This window comes from Phodopus roborovskii, unplaced genomic scaffold, assembly GCF_943737965.1.
Source record: "Phodopus roborovskii unplaced genomic scaffold, PHOROB, whole genome shotgun sequence".
Classification (NCBI taxonomy): Eukaryota; Metazoa; Chordata; class Mammalia; order Rodentia; family Cricetidae; genus Phodopus; species Phodopus roborovskii.
In genome coordinates, this window is record NW_026126517.1 from 20,495,307 (window position 1) to 20,514,117 (window position 18,811).

General features: G+C 43.2%; 2 protein-coding genes across 6 annotated transcripts in view; both read right to left on the reverse strand.

The window, feature by feature from the left end:
- Positions 1-7,755, reverse strand: part of Arhgef12 (Rho guanine nucleotide exchange factor 12) — a 126,920-nt gene extending 119,165 nt beyond the window's left edge. For all 4 annotated transcript variants that reach the window (XM_051197187.1, XM_051197183.1, XM_051197184.1 and 1 more), the window contains exon 1: positions 7,018-7,755. In XM_051197187.1, coding sequence (XP_051053144.1) covers positions 7,018-7,049 — 32 coding nt within the window. In that variant the 5' untranslated portion in view covers positions 7,050-7,755. The remainder of the gene's footprint in view (positions 1-7,017) is intronic.
- A 4,218-nt stretch (positions 7,756-11,973) lies between these two features.
- Tlcd5 (TLC domain containing 5) lies at positions 11,974-18,427 on the reverse strand. 2 transcript variants are annotated; one of them, XM_051197205.1, is made up of 3 exons: positions 18,335-18,427; positions 15,455-15,654; positions 11,974-13,541 (listed from the first exon to the last, which is right to left on the reverse strand). In XM_051197205.1, exons 2-3 carry the CDS (start codon positions 15,651-15,653, stop codon positions 13,003-13,005), a joined length of 738 nt encoding a protein of 245 aa, XP_051053162.1. In that variant the 5' UTR covers position 15,654; positions 18,335-18,427; the 3' UTR covers positions 11,974-13,002. The 2 variants fall into 2 exon arrangements, with proteins under 2 accessions (XP_051053162.1, XP_051053163.1); XM_051197206.1 differs by having other exon boundaries at positions 15,455-15,629; positions 18,335-18,396.
- Positions 18,428-18,811: the final 384 nt, after the last annotated feature.

Sequence of the window (18,811 nt, forward strand, 5' to 3'; positions counted from 1 at the left end):
CCTCCTCCTCCTCCTCTTCCTCTCTCTCTCTCTCTCTCTCTCCCTCCTTCTCTCTCTCCCTCCCTCCCTATCCCCCTCCCTCTCCTGGCTATTACATTTGCTTGTCTCTAAACACAAGGAAATCACCCAGGCCTGACACATGACTAAGACTTTAAAAGCCACGAGTCAGCATTTGAACCCATTAAAAATCATTTAGGGTATGAGTCTGAACTCTCAGCTGCACTGAGGCATGTCAGTTTAAATGGCAGTTTAATACAGGACCCATAATGTGGTTCTTCTACTAAGAGTCAAAAACACATGCTTATGCACTTTGAGAACAGCTGATCTTCAGCACCATTACATACTACTCTGCAAGATCAAAATCTATACACCATCCCAGGCGTTAGCTCCACGAGCATCATACAAACATTTCACACATGGTTATCTTTGATACTCCAGACATTCTAAGTCAAAAACATAAAACTGGTACTTTCCAAATTCCAAGCCTTACTAGCAAAACCCAAAAAAGATCAAGGATATCTACTTAAATAACATTCGACTAAGTATCAAAAAAGAAAGTCTGCTAATAAAACATTGAAGGGTTCTGTAATCTTAGATATCTTACAGTAATTGAAATATACACTTTTGTTGCTATCTTGTCAGTAATAATTCTCACAAATACAAAGAATGGTTTTCTGAGATTCACTTTTAATTATATATTTTAATTACTTGTGTACTCCAGGATACTGGCACTCGAATGCAGGTGCCTGTAAAGCCAGGGGCAAATCATCCCCCTGGAGCTGGACCTACAGTCTATTAAGAGCCTCCTGATGTGGGTGGTAGGAACTGAACTTGGGTCTTCTACAAGGGCAGTACATACTCCTAGCCTGAGCCATCTCTCCAGATATAAGAAAGTATTATTCAAATTTTAACAGTAATCTATTCTACCAGGAAATCACTACTAGGCAAGCACTTACAGAGCTATTTCTTAAAATTAATATGAAGACATAAGGGAGGTAACATTTAAGTAACAAAGTAAAACAAATCACTAGAAGAGTAACAATTTCCAGATGATTCTTACCAGATTACCTTAAAGCTACAGTTGCATCTCTTTATTGACCTAGTGTTACTCTGTCTTCACTTTTGACTAATTTGAATCAGCAAAGGCTCCTAACAGTATTTCTATATTCTACTTTTTGATGTATTAGGGGAACTACATTTGAAAAGAATCACCTTATAAAGAAGTCTTCTAAAACATGAGTAATTATTTAATTAGCTGATTTGGTAATTATGTTATTTGTGCATATTTGTTTCATTTGGTTGCTACAATCTCTTATACCCATTCTAAATGCTATCTAAAATAAACATAGGGCCAGAAAATATAGCCAACTGTTTGCCCAGCAAGTCTGAGGCTCTGGGTTTAATCCCAAGTGTAAAGTTTATAGAAACATATATGCATACATCTATCTATCTACCTACATTTCTCCTGAGAATCTCTCTACATATAATTTGGGGGCTAGTGCTATGCTGGAGGGAAAAAAAAAATCAAAGAACTCAGAATCACAGTAAAAATAAGTTGAAACTTGCTTCTCTATAATATGACTCATATAGAATATCACATTTTGTCCCAGGAGACCAACTAAGAATTGTAGTAGGATAGCAAATCAGGCAAAGCTAATAAAATATTAACAGAGACAGACTGACATTTAGACAATGGAACAAGAGAAAACATAACTTGGCTAAACAAAGAATAAGTAAGGAGAGGAGAGCTAGAAAGAAAGCAGCAGCAAACCATGTGAACCAATACAGGCATGAAAACTCAAAATGGCAGAAAAGCATCATTTAGCCCAGTACAGCAAAAAGACACAAGTTACCAAGACAACTTAAAAGAAAATTTTGAGCTGAAGATCAGGAAAAGCTGCCTGACTACAAGACCTATCCTATCAGCCTGTTGTTCAGTCTCCTGAGGAAGTGACAAAAGCTTTATTCTCTAGAGATATTTAAAGTTAGCACAGATAAGAGACCAGGAAGAAAGCATCCTGTGAGAAAAAATACCCTATTCTTTTTTGGTGTGGTTAGAAAACTACTAAACAATGGTAAACAGAAAAAAAAATAATATATGTAAAATGAAAATAATTTAAGGTTAAAAAAAAAAAAAAAAAAAAAAAAAAAAGCCAGGCAGTGTTGTTGATCTCTTGGTTCAAGGCCAGCCTGGTCTACAGAGGGACAGGCTCCAAAGCTACACAGAGAAACCCTGTCTCAAAAAGCAAAACAAAACAAATAAACAAAAAAAGAAACAAAACAAAAAGGACATCTTGAATCCAGATTATAAAGTCTGAAATCTACCTGGCATATGAGGCCTTTAGGACCATCAGCCACACTGGGGGGGGAAAATGTCTGATTGTCCCAGTTTTACAAGAATTATACTACATTGGGTATCACTGCATATGAAAGAATATTTTATTCAAAAGGAGACAAAAGGGTTTGTGACTATTCTGAAAACCTCTAAATAAAAGAAGGGATCTTATCTACATGTTAATTAAATCATCAAATCTAAATTTTAACAGCTGAGCTAAATTTTAACAAAACTAAGCCTCCAGTTCCTGAAAACATTCCAGTCCATTTCTGGGAGAGAATTACGTAGTAAAACCTGCTTGCTCCTGCTTTCCTGGAGAAGGAACCCCAGCACTGCCACTGACCCACAGCCCCAGTCACTAAGAAGCATTTCTACTGTCAGACAGCCACAGCATAAAAATCCCTCCATCACCTGTGCAGAACCATTAAGATATCCTGCTGTGTCTCTGATCTACATGTTAACAATCAGAAATCACCATGTATTAAATGGTATCATCAGGCTAACACACTTTTTAATGATTTCAAATAAGCTTCTCTTGTCAACTCATGAGACAAATACAAACACAATGTATTTTAATAAGGAAGTCTATAACTCCGAATTCTTAAAAAGTTACTTTGGATTCTCCATGTTAACTGGTAAAACTGTAGGAGCACATGTGCTATATTACAGACTTATTCAGGACTTTATGTTGAACTTAGAAAAGACAAAAAAATATAAAGCTGGCACTATGATCCTCCTTAGTCTCAATTTCAAGTCTGTATTCGAAATTGATTCATTTCATAAGAAAATGTTACAAATAATGAAATCTTACAGATAATTACTCATGCAACCTTGAAAATAACACACAACCTTACGGGAGTAGATTGCTTGTTTTTGTTATTAATTAGACCTATAATACAACTTTGGCAGAGAAAAAAACATGAATGACAGCTTTATATATGAATACTTTATATATAAATGTAAAGGTGTAGGTCTCCATGTTCACTTTAAAAACTTAAAAGTTATCCTTAAAGCTAAATTCAGTGCTAAGTAAATTCCAACATATCAAAAACTTATGCCAATCTGCACATCAAAAACAGCAATATCTGTAAGCCCTAGACTGAACAAAGTCCAGGAATCCCAAGGAGGACCCTGCTGATTTTCCAACCTTACCACCCTTAGGACTTGCTGTTATAGAATCTCCTGAAATCATTCACCCACTCCATTGAAAATAAAATTCTCTCCCCTCTACTTCTTAAATGAAATGTCAATCACCACAGTATCTTCCACTCTAAGGATAGAAGCAAGCCAGAAGAGCACTGAAAATTATTAGGCTATTTTAGGGCTGAATACAGCAACTGATACAGATGGAAAGGTGGCAATCAGACATTTCTATCACTTTTTTAGCCTTCTGACTTCAGAGCAGTTACAAAGCCAAGTGACTAGAAAGTGCCCATAAAACATTTAATTAAAAGAAAAAAAAAAGCTTTTCAGATACATTTCATAAAAACAGCAGCCTTTATAAACATACAATAAGTTTTAAGGTTTAAAAGGCAGTGGGTGTCGGGGTACAAAAAAGGAAAAGGGAACAAATGAATGTGTGACTTTAACTGGAAAATAATAACAGGATGTAACAGAGTTCTGAGTATCCAAAGTGACCAATCAGAGCCTAAACATAGCTGAATTCCATCCCAGCCCCAGCATGTCCCTAACACAAGAATAAAACCCTTCTTATCTTGTTCAGCCATGTGTCGCCTGCCACAAACTGCAAAACAGAACAACGCCCAAAAACCAGCTAGTCTGACTTCAACTGAGGACAGACAGACTCTGTAGTCAGAAGCACCACAATGAAAGAGCTCCAACTCATACAGTTGGCCTGGTGGCTCTGCTCTCTACAGAACAAAGCCATACCACATACAGTACTTCAAACTTGAAAGGGTCTCTGAAAAGCTACACTGGCACTGTAAACTGCAGTCAGTGAGAGAAGACATATGTAAGGCTGAGGGGAAGCTACATTTTATAAGAGGAACTTTGCTGAGGTACCCTGGCATACACTTATTACTAAACCAGTACTTCCAGATTTCACCTCAACATATATTCAAACCAGGAACTACTCTCTTAAAGAGAAAGGGCTGCTTTACATTTGCAGAATAATTTTAGAATGAAAAATAAAACAGTAGTTACCACATACTACTTTTTTGAAGAAAGAAGAAAAAAGCCAACCCCCAGTGTCTGGCCAAGAACAGGGTTTCAATCAGTTTTGAAATAAATCTTCTATCATCTTATTTTACATGGCTCAGTTGTCTAAAGCAACCTAGTAAAGATAATACTTGGGCCTAAACCCCACAAAGCATTAACATATTTAGACTGCTTCCCTTCACCAGCATCAACTTTTCTCCCCGTGTTCTGTCTGATACAACACACCCTTAAGTATGTTGGGAGACAGAGACAAGCAGAGCTCTATGCGTTCAAAGCCAGCCTGTTCTAAAGAGAAAAGTTCCTTGACAGTCAGGGCTGCCTAGAGAAAACCTGGGGGAGGGGAGAGAAAAAAAAGTACATATATATGTATATATGTGTGTGTGTATGTGTGGAATATGCATCCACTGTTGTCACATAAATATCTAAGAGCAAGAACCCTACAGGGAGGTAGCCCATCCATCTCTCTTCAATCCCAGCACTCTAGAAGCTGAGACAGGTGGACTGACTGACTTGGTTATAGGCTGTGCTTCAAGTACAGCCAGAGACACACAGCAAGAACCTATCTCACAAAAAAAAAAAAAAAAAAAAAAAAAAAACAGAACAATAATTGGGCTAGGGAGATGGCTCAGCAGTTAAGAGCAGAGGATCCAAGTTAGGTCTCCAGCACCCAAGGTAGACAGCTCACAATTACCCAGGGAATCCTAAAGCTACTCTAGCCTCTGAGGGTGCCTGTACTCAGGTTACATGCATACCCACACACAAGACACATATGTAGAAGTAAAACTACAAAAATAAATCTTTTTAAAAACTGAGTGTTTATTGTTCATATGCTGAATTAAGTTATAAAAAAAGATCCAAATCTCAGTGTTTTATTTCCAAGACATCAAAAAGAGAACAAAAATCCCTGAGATGCAAAGGTAGTTTAAAAAAAAAAAAAAAAAAAAACCCTTACATGGGTGCTTTTGTGTGACTTTTGGGTGCAATGATTCAGTGACTCTAAATTCTGTTTCTACAAATTAGACTCCGTAGCATCTTAATGAAAACCAGGACTACATGAGTTTCTGGAAGTCTGCTTATCTATAGGCAGGACCAGAACCGAATGAACCAGCAGAACAATTATATGGACACCTGTGAGTGATTTCTCAGAAGCAAACACCATGAAAGGAGAAGGAATAAAGATGGGGAGGAAGAAAAACACAAAACAACTACTTCTACATACATGTAAAGTGTATTTGCAGGAAAACTGAAAATGAAATCCTGCCTAGCAAAGTACACAAACAAAGGGTAAACAAAAGTAGTTTAAATATTTAAGGGCATCTTTTAGGTGAATGCTCATGTGACACTGAAAAAGCATCAACAGGAAAAGGAAGTTCTGTCTCTGGAGGAGCTGTTATGGTATGATAATGGAATTTGGCCCCTTTAAAAATCAACAAACGAGTCTCACAATTGGGTGAGACTCTCTTAGTAGGAAATTAAACAGCTTTCTGCAGGAGCATTACTGTTGCACTTCTAGACTTCTGGCCTTCTGCTTCAATTATTTGGGTTTGGTTTTGTTTTGTTTTAATGGCAACAATTTGAAGGTTGACTTTTAAAAAAAAAAAGCAAGTTAAAATTTGGAAGTAACATACAATGTCATAAGTAAATTGAGAAATCAAACATGCTGAAGGAACCAACTTGCTTTCACTGAAAAGTACTCAAAAGAACTCTTAAGTGTCAGAGAATTACACTACTGCAACATATTCTATATACAAGGCCACGCAACCCTGGTTAACAAACAAGATCCACCTGCCATGCCTAAACCAGACTTCGGGTTTACATCTTTAAATGCAAGAGCATCTAAAAAATGAAATGTAAAAAAGAATAATTAGAAGCAGATCCCATGATTTTCCCCATTTCCTTCAGCTCCTGGAAACTGTCCCCAGCAAGAGCCAGTGATTTACTGGTAGTGTCAACATTCTGGAAAATTAGGTAATTAATAATTAAACACTGTGCAGGTCACATAAAAAGAGATCAGATTCACAAATCACCATGAAGCAGGATGAAAATTAAGTTCATAGACAGAAACTCTTAAAATCAATAGTCTAGAAATACCACAGGACAGGAATCAACCTGATGATGGACCAATACCCAGCAAACTCGGGCTCTGACCTTCACCCAAAATGACCTTCCTCTGGTTCCAAAATAAGTACACAACCCTAATGCACCCGACCAAAAAAACAAAACAAAACCAAAAAAAAAAAAAAAAAAAAAAAAACATAACTATGGTTTTCCTTCATTTCCTCTGAGAATATGGGGAAAGTTTCTGTCCCAAAAACTGCATTTCCAAATTCAATCAACCGGATAACTTGGCAGCAACCCTAGACTAATTGCACAGCTCCGAAACCACCTTTTTTCCTATGCCTGTCAATTGCCCTAGCTGAAGGCAAGTAGGCAATCACCGACTCCCCTGCTGCGTGGGGCCAAATACAGGGAAGGTTAGCGACCTGAAGGAACTTCATACTCACCTGTCCGTGATAGTTGACTGTGTGCCACTCATTGGGGCCCTTGGCGAGAGGTCTTTTTATCCAACTTGCATTTTACAGTAACACCTCCACACCCCACCCCCAGTGCTCTGGGATCAGGCTCAATTTCGGCAGGGACACAAAAGTCCAACTCAAAACTCCATTCAGTCATCTAGAACATCCGACTGCAAGGGGTCAAGGAAAGGGGATGCGGGTTGAAGCAAAACAAGTTATCTCCCCAAACAAACCGAGCAAGTCGGCCACAGGCGAGTTCTAGAACTAGGAATGATCTTCAGCAAGGCACGAGGGGAAAAACTTCGTCAGAGGGAAGTCGCGAGGCTTGGGACGGGAACTCCGATTCCTCCGGGGCTGTGGTGGGGACGGGCGTCGCCTCCTGTCCCGAGTCGGCGGGGCCCGGCCCTCGGGTCCCCGCTCTATCTGGGGCTGCCGGCCGCTCGTGGCCGCAGCCTCCGCCGCGTCTCGCGCCGTCCTGCGACGGGCTCGCACCGCCCCATGTCCCCGGGCCGGGGCCCTGAGCTGCTCCGCGCCGCCCCCACCCGGCACCGGCCGCCGCGCTGACAGGGACCCTGTCTCAGCTCCGCCGGCAGCTCCCCATCCCTCGGAGACCCCGCGCTTCTTCCGCAGTGTCTCGACGGCTCCTCCCCGACGCTCTGGTAGGCGGCGGCTCCCGCGAGGAGCGGGAGGGCCCGGCCCGGCCCGGAAGCCCGGCCCCCGAGAAGCGGCGGCGGCGGCGGCGGCGGCGGCTGCTCCGCGCGGAGGGCCGCTCGCCGGGTCCTCTGGAGCACTGGCGGGAGCGCGCACGGAGGAGGGGGGCGGCCGGCGGGGACGGGCCCAGCGATCACTGCGGGCGCGCGCGGGGGTTCCGGTTCCGGCTCTGTCTCCTCGGCCCGGCGCGGCTGGAGCGCGCCGAGCCGTCCCCTCCCCCGCCGACTTTTTGGGCCCTTCTCCCTGGGACTTCGGGAAGCCGCTTCACCCGGGATCCCTCCGCTCAGGACGCTCCAAAACTTGCGAGGATCCTTCCGCGCAACGCTGTCAAGGGGGTTGGCGGGAGTATAAAGTAGTTCGGTGGAACAGAAGGAAGCTGCTTCTCTCTCCGCCGCCCGCCGCTGTCCTCACTGCCCCTGAATGCTCTCGAGGTGCAGTCCAGAGTGTAGGTTCCACCCGGGACAGCAGACAAGCCATTCCCTAGTCCCGGAGTTCACATCTAGAGGGTCTTCGGGGAATTCCCCGCCTCTCTTGTGCTGGAAACTTTTATTCTTTAAGGGAATGTACTCGTTCCCGATGTCAAATGCTTTTGATGGCCGGACACGAGCCCAAGTGCACGTGCCCCGGCAATGTTAGGCAAACCCGCACACAAACAGGTTTGGGAGTGGTCCACTCACCTGGGGCACCTGCTGGCCTTTCCTGCAGCTAGGGTTGGCCAGAAAAGACTGAGGAGAACGGAACTGGGCCCACAATGAAGCAAGGAGTTCTTGATATAAATATTGCTTTTAGGCTGCTTTGCCTTGGCAAAATGAACTGTATTATTTGCCAAATTGAGAAAGCATGGTGCTTTCCACAGCAAGTTAATAAGCTTGTTGTGAAAAGAGATGGGAGAAGAAATACATCTGTCCAGTAAACAGCATTAGGGATCCCTTTGAAGAGTTCCCAAATGTTGTTTTCTGGTTTCTTTTTCAATGGGGCTGAGGCATTCTGCTACCCATGCAGTGTTATGACTAATTCTGTCCCTGAAGAAATGAAGTATCACGCACGACACAATATAGCTCTCCAATTCTGCCTGCAAACATCAAGTGGCTATTCCTTTTATACAATTATCTTTAAACTTCCGAGCTTCAAGCCGTATCGGTGGGAAGAGACTTCGGCCATTTTGTGGAAATCGAATCTAATAAACAGTGCATGTGGAGAGGAAACAGTTGCCTCTTAATAATGATGTTTCCAAGTCATTCCACAACAGTTCGTGAAAGGATCATTATCCCTGAATAGATTCATGAGCTCAAGGTGACGTTAGAATAGGGTACAAATGGGGGGGGGGGAGATAAACAGACGCCTGAAATGACTCTCTGGCTGTATTTTTTTTTTTTTTAATTCGGGGCACAGCCAGCTAATTTTGTAATGTTTATTTTTGGAAAGAATAGAAGCAGATTCAAGTTCCAAGCCACTTTCCTAAGGATCAGACCTGGACACGTTGCCATCTGCTGGTAAATCCCAACATGGCAATTCTCTTCTGAAGGCCCCACTTGTTTCTAACAGCTGGAAAAGAGTTCCATAAATCCATATACAATAAGCAAAATGCAAACCTTATCCCCAGGCTTACTCAAGTTGTCCTGAGTGTACTTGTTCTAATGGTGTTACAAGGCAACTATCAAATGAATGGAGTCTGATGACTCATCAAATCATGAATTTTAAAAATAAGTTCCCATCTTCCTTTCCAGTCTGCCTCAATGCTTAAGTTTCAGGAATAAAACAATCTGGGAACGTTTCCTAATTCACCTTCTCTTCCTTGCATACAAAACCTTTTGGCAAACTGCTTTCAGCGTCTTTCCAAATTTAACAACCCCAAGGTTCTAGCTGTGAGCAAAGAAGGCATTTTGCTGTGGGAAAGCCTCAGTTGATGGGCATCAAAGGACTGAATAACCAGTGGCTATTCACTCCAGAACTACTGTTTCAATTATGAAAATCTCTAATCACTCGAAAGGCATTGATTCTACTTAAATATCCTGATTTAAAAAATATCCTGATAAATGCCTTATTATAGCTGTTGGCTGCTCCACTGTCCTAAAAAATATCTACCTATAGAACACACTCAGCAGGGTCGAGCAAACCAAGGCCTGCTCCCTAGGTCATACATAGCCCTTTACCTAGGAGTACCAGTGACTCAGTCACCAGACACGCAGTTTTCTGATGAGACTTCCTCTAAGCCACATTTGTCCTCTTATCTATCATTTCAGTGTACTTACTAAGGACTGTGTCCAGGACTGATCTAAATAATAGAAACTCAGTAGCTTACATCTCTAATCCCAGCATGTGGGAGGCTGAGGCAGTAGGATTACTTTGAGTTTGGAGGCAGTCTACACAGTGAGTTTCAGGCCAGCGCATGCTACAGAGTGAGGCCCTGTCACAAAAAAAAGAGGGGCAGGGGCATAGCTCGGTGGTAGAATGCTTGCCTAGCACACCTGAAGCCGAGGAGTGGGAGGGGGGGCAACAACTGCTCAAACAGGTGGCAAATCATAAAGAAATTCTTCCTCTTTAGGCAAACTATTTTCTGTGTGCTGATTGCTATCTTCCATATAAAAGTAGGAATGGTTAATGCCAAAGAGCAGATTACTGTCACCACGAAGTATGAATGGATGTCAACATTTCTACAAGACAAAGGCTGTTTTTCTTGGCAAAGCCACAACAAAGATACAAAGGCAGACTCTGGGTCTATAAAAAGTTACTTTATTTTTATAAAACTTAGTACAAATTGTATGGAAATATAAATCCTTCTTGAGCAATATCAGTGATGATTACACAGTAATTCAAATGCAAGTATTTCTTTTTGACTGGAGACACATCACACACTAATGTGCCCTTCATTTACCTGTGTTGTAAAAACAGGCAACCTGTTAACTGCTGAGTCATCTTCACATTGTTTTCTAAGAGAAATGCCTTCATGGTTACTAGTTAGAACATCAAGAAAAGCTGGAATGCAGAATTCCTCCCCCCCCCATCACTTGTTCAGGTGCCTTCTTATCAGAAAGAATAAATAAATAACCTTCCCTTGAGCTTGCCTCCAACAGGAAGATCTACAATCTTCCTCTGAGGGGTAAGGGAGAAAAGAGCCAGTATTAGATTAAGCCTGCTTACTTGTCTGGTCTGCAGCAAGTTGCACAGTGCCAAAAGAAAAAGCCGGTTTGGTTTTGTTTTTCCTTTCTGCTCATGTGCCAAGCCACTCTTTGACTACACTTTTGCTGAAATCAGCATTCCCCAGGTTCCAATTCTGTTCACAGTTTTGCTGGAAAGAAGCACACTGGCATGTCTGGGACACAAATCATAGAAAATGGGGCATGGTGATATCTTTCCAGAAAACAACAAATGCCCAAGAGCCAAAAGCAAACCCTTTAACTACACAGCAGTCACCTTAAAGGCCCCACTGTTAAAGTACCTTTCTATCTGCAAGGATGTCTACATGTTTCCAACCTCTCCCCCAATGACTGCTTTCTGTAGCCCATACCATCTGTAGTCACTGGGTCAGTGTCACCAGGGACTATAGAATGAACTGACACTACTTGCTGACTATCAGTCAACCTTGCTTCAGTAGCTCCATTTCCTGGCTTACCAACTGAATTAGCCAATCACCACTGATCTAAGTAACAGTAAAAATAGCAAATACATAAACAAATAATACTTTTTTTTCATTAAAGCTACATTAGAGCCAGGCATGGTGACACAGGATTGTAATCTTATGTAATCTTAGCACTGAGGAGACATAAGCAGGGGGACAGATTTCAATGCTAGCCTGAGCTATACAAGCAAGACCATATCTCAGGAGAGGTGGGAAAAAGTGATTTTTTTAAAAAAAGGAATGTATCTGCAACAAGAAAAAGGAAGAAAGTAGGATGAAAAGGAAGAAGGAAGGAAGGAAGGAAAAAAGGAAGGAAGGAAGGAAAGAAAGAAGGAGCCTCATCACCCTGAGGCTAATACGTACATTGAAATCTTTGGTTCTAGTTTGCAGTGTGTACCAGGAGCTGAAACCTGAACTCCATCTCAAGTACAGTGGAATCCACATGGTAAATCCCCATGGAATTTAGCCATGGCCTCTCATGCCTAGCCGATTAATTCACAAAAGCCCTGAGAACTGGCATATTTTTCCTGGTAGGGCAGAACCCGCACAACAGGACTAAGTAAATCTAAATCTACCCACACTTCATTCATCTTGCATCCAAAGCATTAGCTCTGTGTTTTTTTGTGCACACAAGAGTTAACATAGCAAGCCTAAACTGCTTGTTATCCTTGCAAAGGCCTGCTTCCATGTTGGCCCTTGGCTGGCACCTACAAACTGCAACTTAGGGAGGTCTCCCACCTGAAACTGTTAAGATTGGCTCACTACTCCCAGACTGTTTCTGAAACAATATGGCTTATGCCGAATGCCTGCTGTGGAGAATCATAAATTTTGCCTTGTGGCTCAGTAGATGCCTACATGACCTATTGCCAGTAAAAGCTCTAGGTACCAAGTCTTTGATGACTTTTATGTGTGTTATCATGAATCACTCCTATATATCCAAATAAAACTCATACTTAGATCCCATAGGCTTCCTTTTCCTTTTGCTGAGTCTTCCCTGTATCCTTTCATTGTCATAAATCAAAGCCGTGAGACTATATGCTAAGCCCTGAGTCTTCCTGATGAATCATGGAACCCAAGAGTGTCCTTGGGAACCTCTGACACAGTCAGAGTAGGGAGGCTCAATGGGCAGTCCCTGCCATTGCTAGTTTCACTCCCATCCTTCTGTCCCTCTGCACAACAGATCCCATTCACAGATGCTTGAATGTCAAATCCATGCCCCTTCCTGCAAGTCCCTTCCTTTATAGCACGTGGGCTGAACATATTTAAAATGTCTACAGGAACTCAGGAGTTATTTCCAAAGGAACAAGAGACAGCACTGATTTGATTCAAGTTCTTTTCAAAGCTGGCTGAAAATCTATCAGACCTCCCATGAATACGGGGACCCTAAAACAAGTGGCAATGGTCCTCCCTATACAAAGCCACTTGCCAGTTGCCACTGAGGATGCACAAGTGCCACTGTAGGAGTGAGTGTTTCAATACTGCATATGCTTAGTTTGGAAACTGACTAAAGAGATGGATACATTTAGCCCTTTTTTCAAAACCTAAGTACCTTATAGCTCTTGAGCACTATAAGCTCAGTTCTGTTTCTGACCCTGGTTCCATGGCCAATTCAAACCAGTCCATTTACCAGGTGCAAGCCTTGGCTAGAGTGCCTTGAGATGCCCATTATGTCTTAGCTGTCGCTCCTCATTCCTCCTGCTTCTCCATGCATGGTACTTCTTGATGCTTTTCTTCCATGCAAAGCGCCAGATGCTAACCATAAAGCACCAAGACACAGCATACATTGCTATTCCCCCAACCTTCACAAACCACTTGGGTGTGGGTGAGACCATTTCACAGAAAAGGAGGTGAGCACCTACACCAATCCTCACACCAGTGAACAGAGCTACAAAAAGGAAGTCTACCACATCTCCAGTGAAAGTGTGGTAGTGCCCAGTTTCACGGAGAAACCAACGCATCTGGAGCAACGGGTTGGTGATCTCACTTCCAAAGAGGACCGCGTTGACCTCTGTGCCCGACTCCCCAAGCGCTAGGGCCATGATGATCCCCAAGATGCTCAATGTGTGGTGAGCCAGCATCAGGGCACCCTCAGACTGGAAATAGATGCACCAGCCTAAGTCGAAGATGAAGTAGCCCAAAGTAAGACACAGAATGTGAACTTGGAGAGGTGTGTTCGGTGAGCCTGAAACAAACCAAGATAGAAAAAGACAATATGGCTGGGAACTGGGCCACCTGTATAGGAATCCTCTGCCATTGTCTTTCAAACCTTTCTGAACCACTAAAGAGGACACAAGCAATGACAGACACAAGTTCTTTCTGGTTTTGTTTTGGTTAGGGTTTCTCTGTGTAGCCCTGGCTGCCCTAGAACCCACTCTAGAGACCAGGCTGGCCTCGAACTCAGATCCACCTGCTTCTGCCTCCTGAGTTCTGGGATTGAAGATGTGCACCACCACCTCCTGGCATAAGCTTTAAAAATGATAACAATGAAAGAAAACCGAAAATCTACCCTTACTTACAATCCCAGCATTTGGATAGTAGAAGGGGGATCAGGGCGTGGCAACCTTGACTACACAGGGAGGGAAGGAGGGCCAGCCTGGGCTTCATGAGAACCTTTCTCAAAAGACAAACCTAAAGTCTAAAACTATGATCTTTCTTGCTTTTTTTTTTTTTTTTTTTTTTTTTTTTCTTTTTGAGACATGGTCTTCCTAGTACTTGCCCTTAGCTAAGGCTGGCCTGGGTATTTTAGCAATCTCCCTGGTTTAGCCTCCAAGGGTGTGGATCACAGACAAGGGCTACAGAGTAAACTATAAGGCAAGCCTGGGTAATAAGAACCTGTCTAAAAACAATATCAGGAAAAACAATAAAACCTCAAAGACTTCAATGAGTGGTTTGACTTTTAATCAGTGTTCTTCCTGTGGAAGAACATAAAATAGTTATTTTGTTGATTCAATGAAATGAATGTTCTGACTCCCTCCCTTTTAACCAGCTAAAGGTCTGTTCCTAGATTCTTGGGTCACTGTCATATACATCAAATTCATTTTTTTTCTTTTCTTTCTTTCTTTCTTTCTTTCTTTTTTTTTTTTTCCAAGACAGGGTTTCTCTATGTGGCCTTGACTAACCTGAAACAGTCGGTAAACCAGGTTGGCCTTAAACTCTGAGATCCACCTGCCTCTTCTTCCCAAGTGCTAGGATTAAAGGTGTGCACCACCAACACCCAGCTCAGATTCATTGATTAACCTAGAGGATTGGGTTACTGGACACTGGCAATTCTAACACATCCTGAAAGCAGACTCCAGAGAAAACTCCCAAAGTCCAATGACATGAGGTACGATGACCTGACATATTTAAAATCATTAAGAATCTTCAAATAAGACACAAAACTGGAGAATTTATTTCATTTCAGTTTGATAGAAAGATTAGAAATTTCAGGACAAAAACTGCCTCAAAAAAAAAAAAAAATCAATAACAGGGGCTGGAGAGATGGCTCAGTGGTTAAGAGCACTGACTGCTTCAGAAGGACCTGGTTTCAATTGCCAGCACCCTCATGGCAGCCCACAACTATTTGTAACTCCAGTTCCAGGGGATCTGACACCAATGCACATAATTAAAAAAAAAATCAACAACAAAGTCACAAGGGCCCATAATCCCAGTTACTTGGCAGGCTGAGGCAGGAGGATCATAAATTCAAGACCAGCTTTGACTACCAAGTGAGTGGCCAGATATATATATATATATATATATATATATATATATATATATATATATATGGGAGGGAGAGCAGGAAGACACAGCCCAGTGCCTAACATGTTATAGCCCTAGATTCTATCCCCAATCCCCAGCACCACAAAAAGGCAAAAAAAAAAAAAAAAAAAAAAAAAAAAAAAAAAAAAAAAAAGAAAGAACCCCAATAGCACAAAAGAGTTGTGAAAAGCAGCAGAAGCCAGAAGATGACATACACAATATCAAAGTTAACAATGAAGACTGCAATACAAATTATTAAGATGGAAATAACTCAATATTATACAAATCTATTTTCTTCAAGTCCCCCAAATCATAAATCCCTAAGGAAAAATCTCTAATGTCCCCTCTACCTACCTGGATGGGTAAAAGGCCAAGGGCCATCAATGAAGCCGATGTAAGCAGACAGGCCTATAGAGAGGACTCCGTGAGTGAAGGTCACCAGCCGGCAGCTCCACTCATAGCTTCGGTGCTTATTCAGGCGGCAGAAAGATGTATAGAGTGAGAGCCAGCCACCCAGGCTGCACAGCACCTGCAGACACAGACCTAATGCCATCCTATGACAGAAGAGACCAAGACCAGGAAAACAAAGGATGTACCCTAAGAAAATAGCAGCGGGTCATTTTGTGCATATGCCGGAATTGCTACCATAAAATAATATGAAGGCAGGACCTTTACTGACATTCGTTACTATATGTGTATGCAAGACTCTTGTACATAAATGTGGCTGCTATATTTATGACTGCAAGCCCCCTAGAGATACTGTGTCGGCACCTGATGTCCTGGAAACCAGGAACAGCCGTCTGAATTATCAAGCTAACTCCATACTTAATGAATGAGCCAATGCCAATAATAACCTTTCAGAGATCCCACTTCACAAATCCCAGCACTCCCCAGGCTACTCAAGAGGCTGAATTAGGAGGATGTCAAGTTTGAAGTCAGCTTGATCTACACAGCAGGTTCAAGTACAGGTTGGACTATTTGCAGAAGCCATGCCTCAAAACAGAATGAAAAAGTACTAGGGGTATGGCTCAGTGGTAGAGCACTTGCCTTTCATGTGTGTAGGGCACTTGGCTCTCATGTTTGAAGCCTTGAGTACAATTCCCAGTATCAGACACAATGAGAAAGGGGAGTGAAGACAGTTCAGTTGGTAAACATGAGAATCTGAGTTTGAGTCCCAGATCTACATAAAAAGCCAAGCATGGCAGTGCATGCTAGTGCTGGGGGGATGAAGAAGATGATTTCCTATTGAGAAACTCTATCTCAAAAAGCAAGGTAATCCGGGACAGAGGAATACCCACCAGAGGTTGGCCTCTGGCCTCCACATATGCAGGCACCCATGTGTGTGTGTGTGTGTGTGTGTGTGTGTGTGTGTGTGTTGTAAGCACACTGCAGCACACAGAGGCAAAGCTCTCATAAAAATAATAATAAAGTAAATAAACAAAATACCACTTTGGTTTCTGCTAGAAGTCACATGATACCAGGCATTTTAATGTGGTTAAGCTGAAACTACATTTGGCTGAGATCTGGATTTGGGTCATAGGTTTATCAGTCAAAATCAAAACTTGAGGCAAATGTAAATAGAGAGCCAAACAAAGAGTCCAGACCTCTTGGAAGGTATCCCAACTCTACCATTTATCAACAAGGAAGCAAAAGGATTGTAAAGTAAATGTTGAGATACAAAAATATCCTTAAGGCAATTACTCAGTTAAAAGTGAAGCAATGTAGCTGGTGGGTGCCTATAATCCTAGGACTAGGGCAGCAGAGGCAGGAGGATAACCTAGAGTAGGGGCTCAGCCTGGTCAACAAGGCTGCACAGAAAGACCTTGTCTCAAAATGATGGATGGATGGATGGATGGATGGATGGATGGATAGAGAGAGAGAGAGAGATAGTGAAGACAAAAAAAACTTATATTTTTTAAAAATTTTTGCTGATACATTTACACAAGCATACTCAACACTGAGCTACTTTAGTCATACAAAAGTAGACTCCAAAAAGGACTAAGATGTCATTGTTAATATACACTAGCTCATCTGTTGAAAGTGCATATAAAGTGGGCGGAAGTGGTGCTCGCCTTTAATTCCCAGCACTGGGGAGGCAGAGGCAGGCAGATCTCTGTGAATTTGAGGCCAGCCTGGTCTACAGAGTGAGTTCCAAGACAGTCGCCAATGCTACAGAGAAACCCTGTCTCAAAAAAAAAAAAAAAAAAAAAAAAAAAAAAAAAAGTACAAATAAAAAAGAAATACCAAACACTTCAGCTACGTGTCTCATGTCTCCGGGAATTCTCTGCATGGCTGCACTTTAACCGCTCACCCTTTTCTGACAAATGCAGACCAACACCCCTCAATGCACGAGCCACTCCTAGGAATGCGATCCAGCGAGGGCTTTGGCAAAGGGCAAGTTTGGTCCACCTTTCGTAAGAAATCAAGTTCCCATTCAAGAAAACAGTAGGTGTCCATCAGAAACCTATAAGTGGGAAAAATCATTTTAACCTAAAGAATGTGTCTAAAATTAGGGAACAGAAAAAGGGCGGAAAAAAAATAAAAAAATAAAGGTCACTTCAGTTCTGAGACACATTTTCTGAAACTTCTAAGCCAATCTTCAGAGTAAGAGCCAGACATACAAAGTACCCGAGTGAAAAGCGCTGTCCCTCTTACTTCCTTTAAAAGGCCAGGGTCACTGGCCAGTAAGGAGGATCAGCTGATTGGGACTCAGCGATTAGTATTTTTAGAGTCCTCTTCTCTGAATCCTAATTCCCTGGCCCAGGAGAAGGAAACAGTAGCCCATTTACAAACACTCCAGTAAAAAGCAGGCATTTGTAAACGGCAGACGCAGCTCTGTGACCTTGAGCCTTGTGTCTGGTGTGGGGTCTGGGAGATTCCCAGGCCCTCTCAGCTCGGTGCCTGGGCTCCCCCATTCCGGAGAGCAGCGGCGCTGGGCGGGCGCCTGGCTCCAGGCCTCGGGCAAGCTCAGCCCGCGGCTCCGAGCTAGCTGCAAGATTGCATCCCACTCGGGGACGTGCCCCAAGGCCTCGACCACGCCCGGCGTCCAGCCCAGATCACCCCATCTTGGACCGTTATCTAGGCATCCAGCCGGGTGCCCAGAGCTTGGCGCAGAGAGGCCCCGGCGCCCCGGGGCAAAGGAGCCCGAGCGTACCTGGCCGCCCGCCCGCCCGCCTCCGTCCCCGCCTGCGCCAAAGGCAGGCCAGTACCCATCCCTCCGGCTAGCGCTGTTACCTGGCCGAGCGCACCGGGAAGCCTCAGGCGCCCGGGCGCCCACAGCCCAGGGCCCGGATCGCGCCAACTGCAGGAAGCTGCAGAGGGAGGGGGAGACGAGGTTGTGACGGTGGCGGCGGAGGAGGAGCCGGGGGTCTAGGGGCACCTGCTGGCTGGGAGGACAGAACGCAGAGTGGATGCTGGGCCAAGGAAGGGAGTGGGATGGAGGGCCCTACTTTGGGCAGGGAAGAGAAGGGTGCTCTGTTATGCTTCTTTGTTGGTCTGTTTAAATCACCTTGGGGCTGTGAATGTAGTGTCTGGCTGGCTTTCTAGTGGTAGAACATTTGCCTAACATGGTGAGGCCCTGGATTCAACCTCCAATACCTCACTAAGCATTTACTGAGCACCTGCTAAGCACGCACAACCTACAATATCCTATGGGTGATGCAAGAGCCCTCTTTGATCTCCTGCTTAAATCTGAGTGGTGAAACAAGCACA

What these genes read in the sequence shown, in the direction of transcription:
- Tlcd5 (XM_051197205.1), bottom strand. Translation starts at nt 15,653, where the DNA reads ATGGCATTAGGTCTGTGTCTGCAGGTGCTGTGCAGCCTGGGTGGCTGG. An exon ending in TTGGCCTTTTACCCATCCAG is followed by an intron (nt 13,542 to 15,454) that starts GTAGGTAGAGGG and finishes GGTTTGTTTCAG; the next exon opens with GCTCACCGAACACACCTCTC.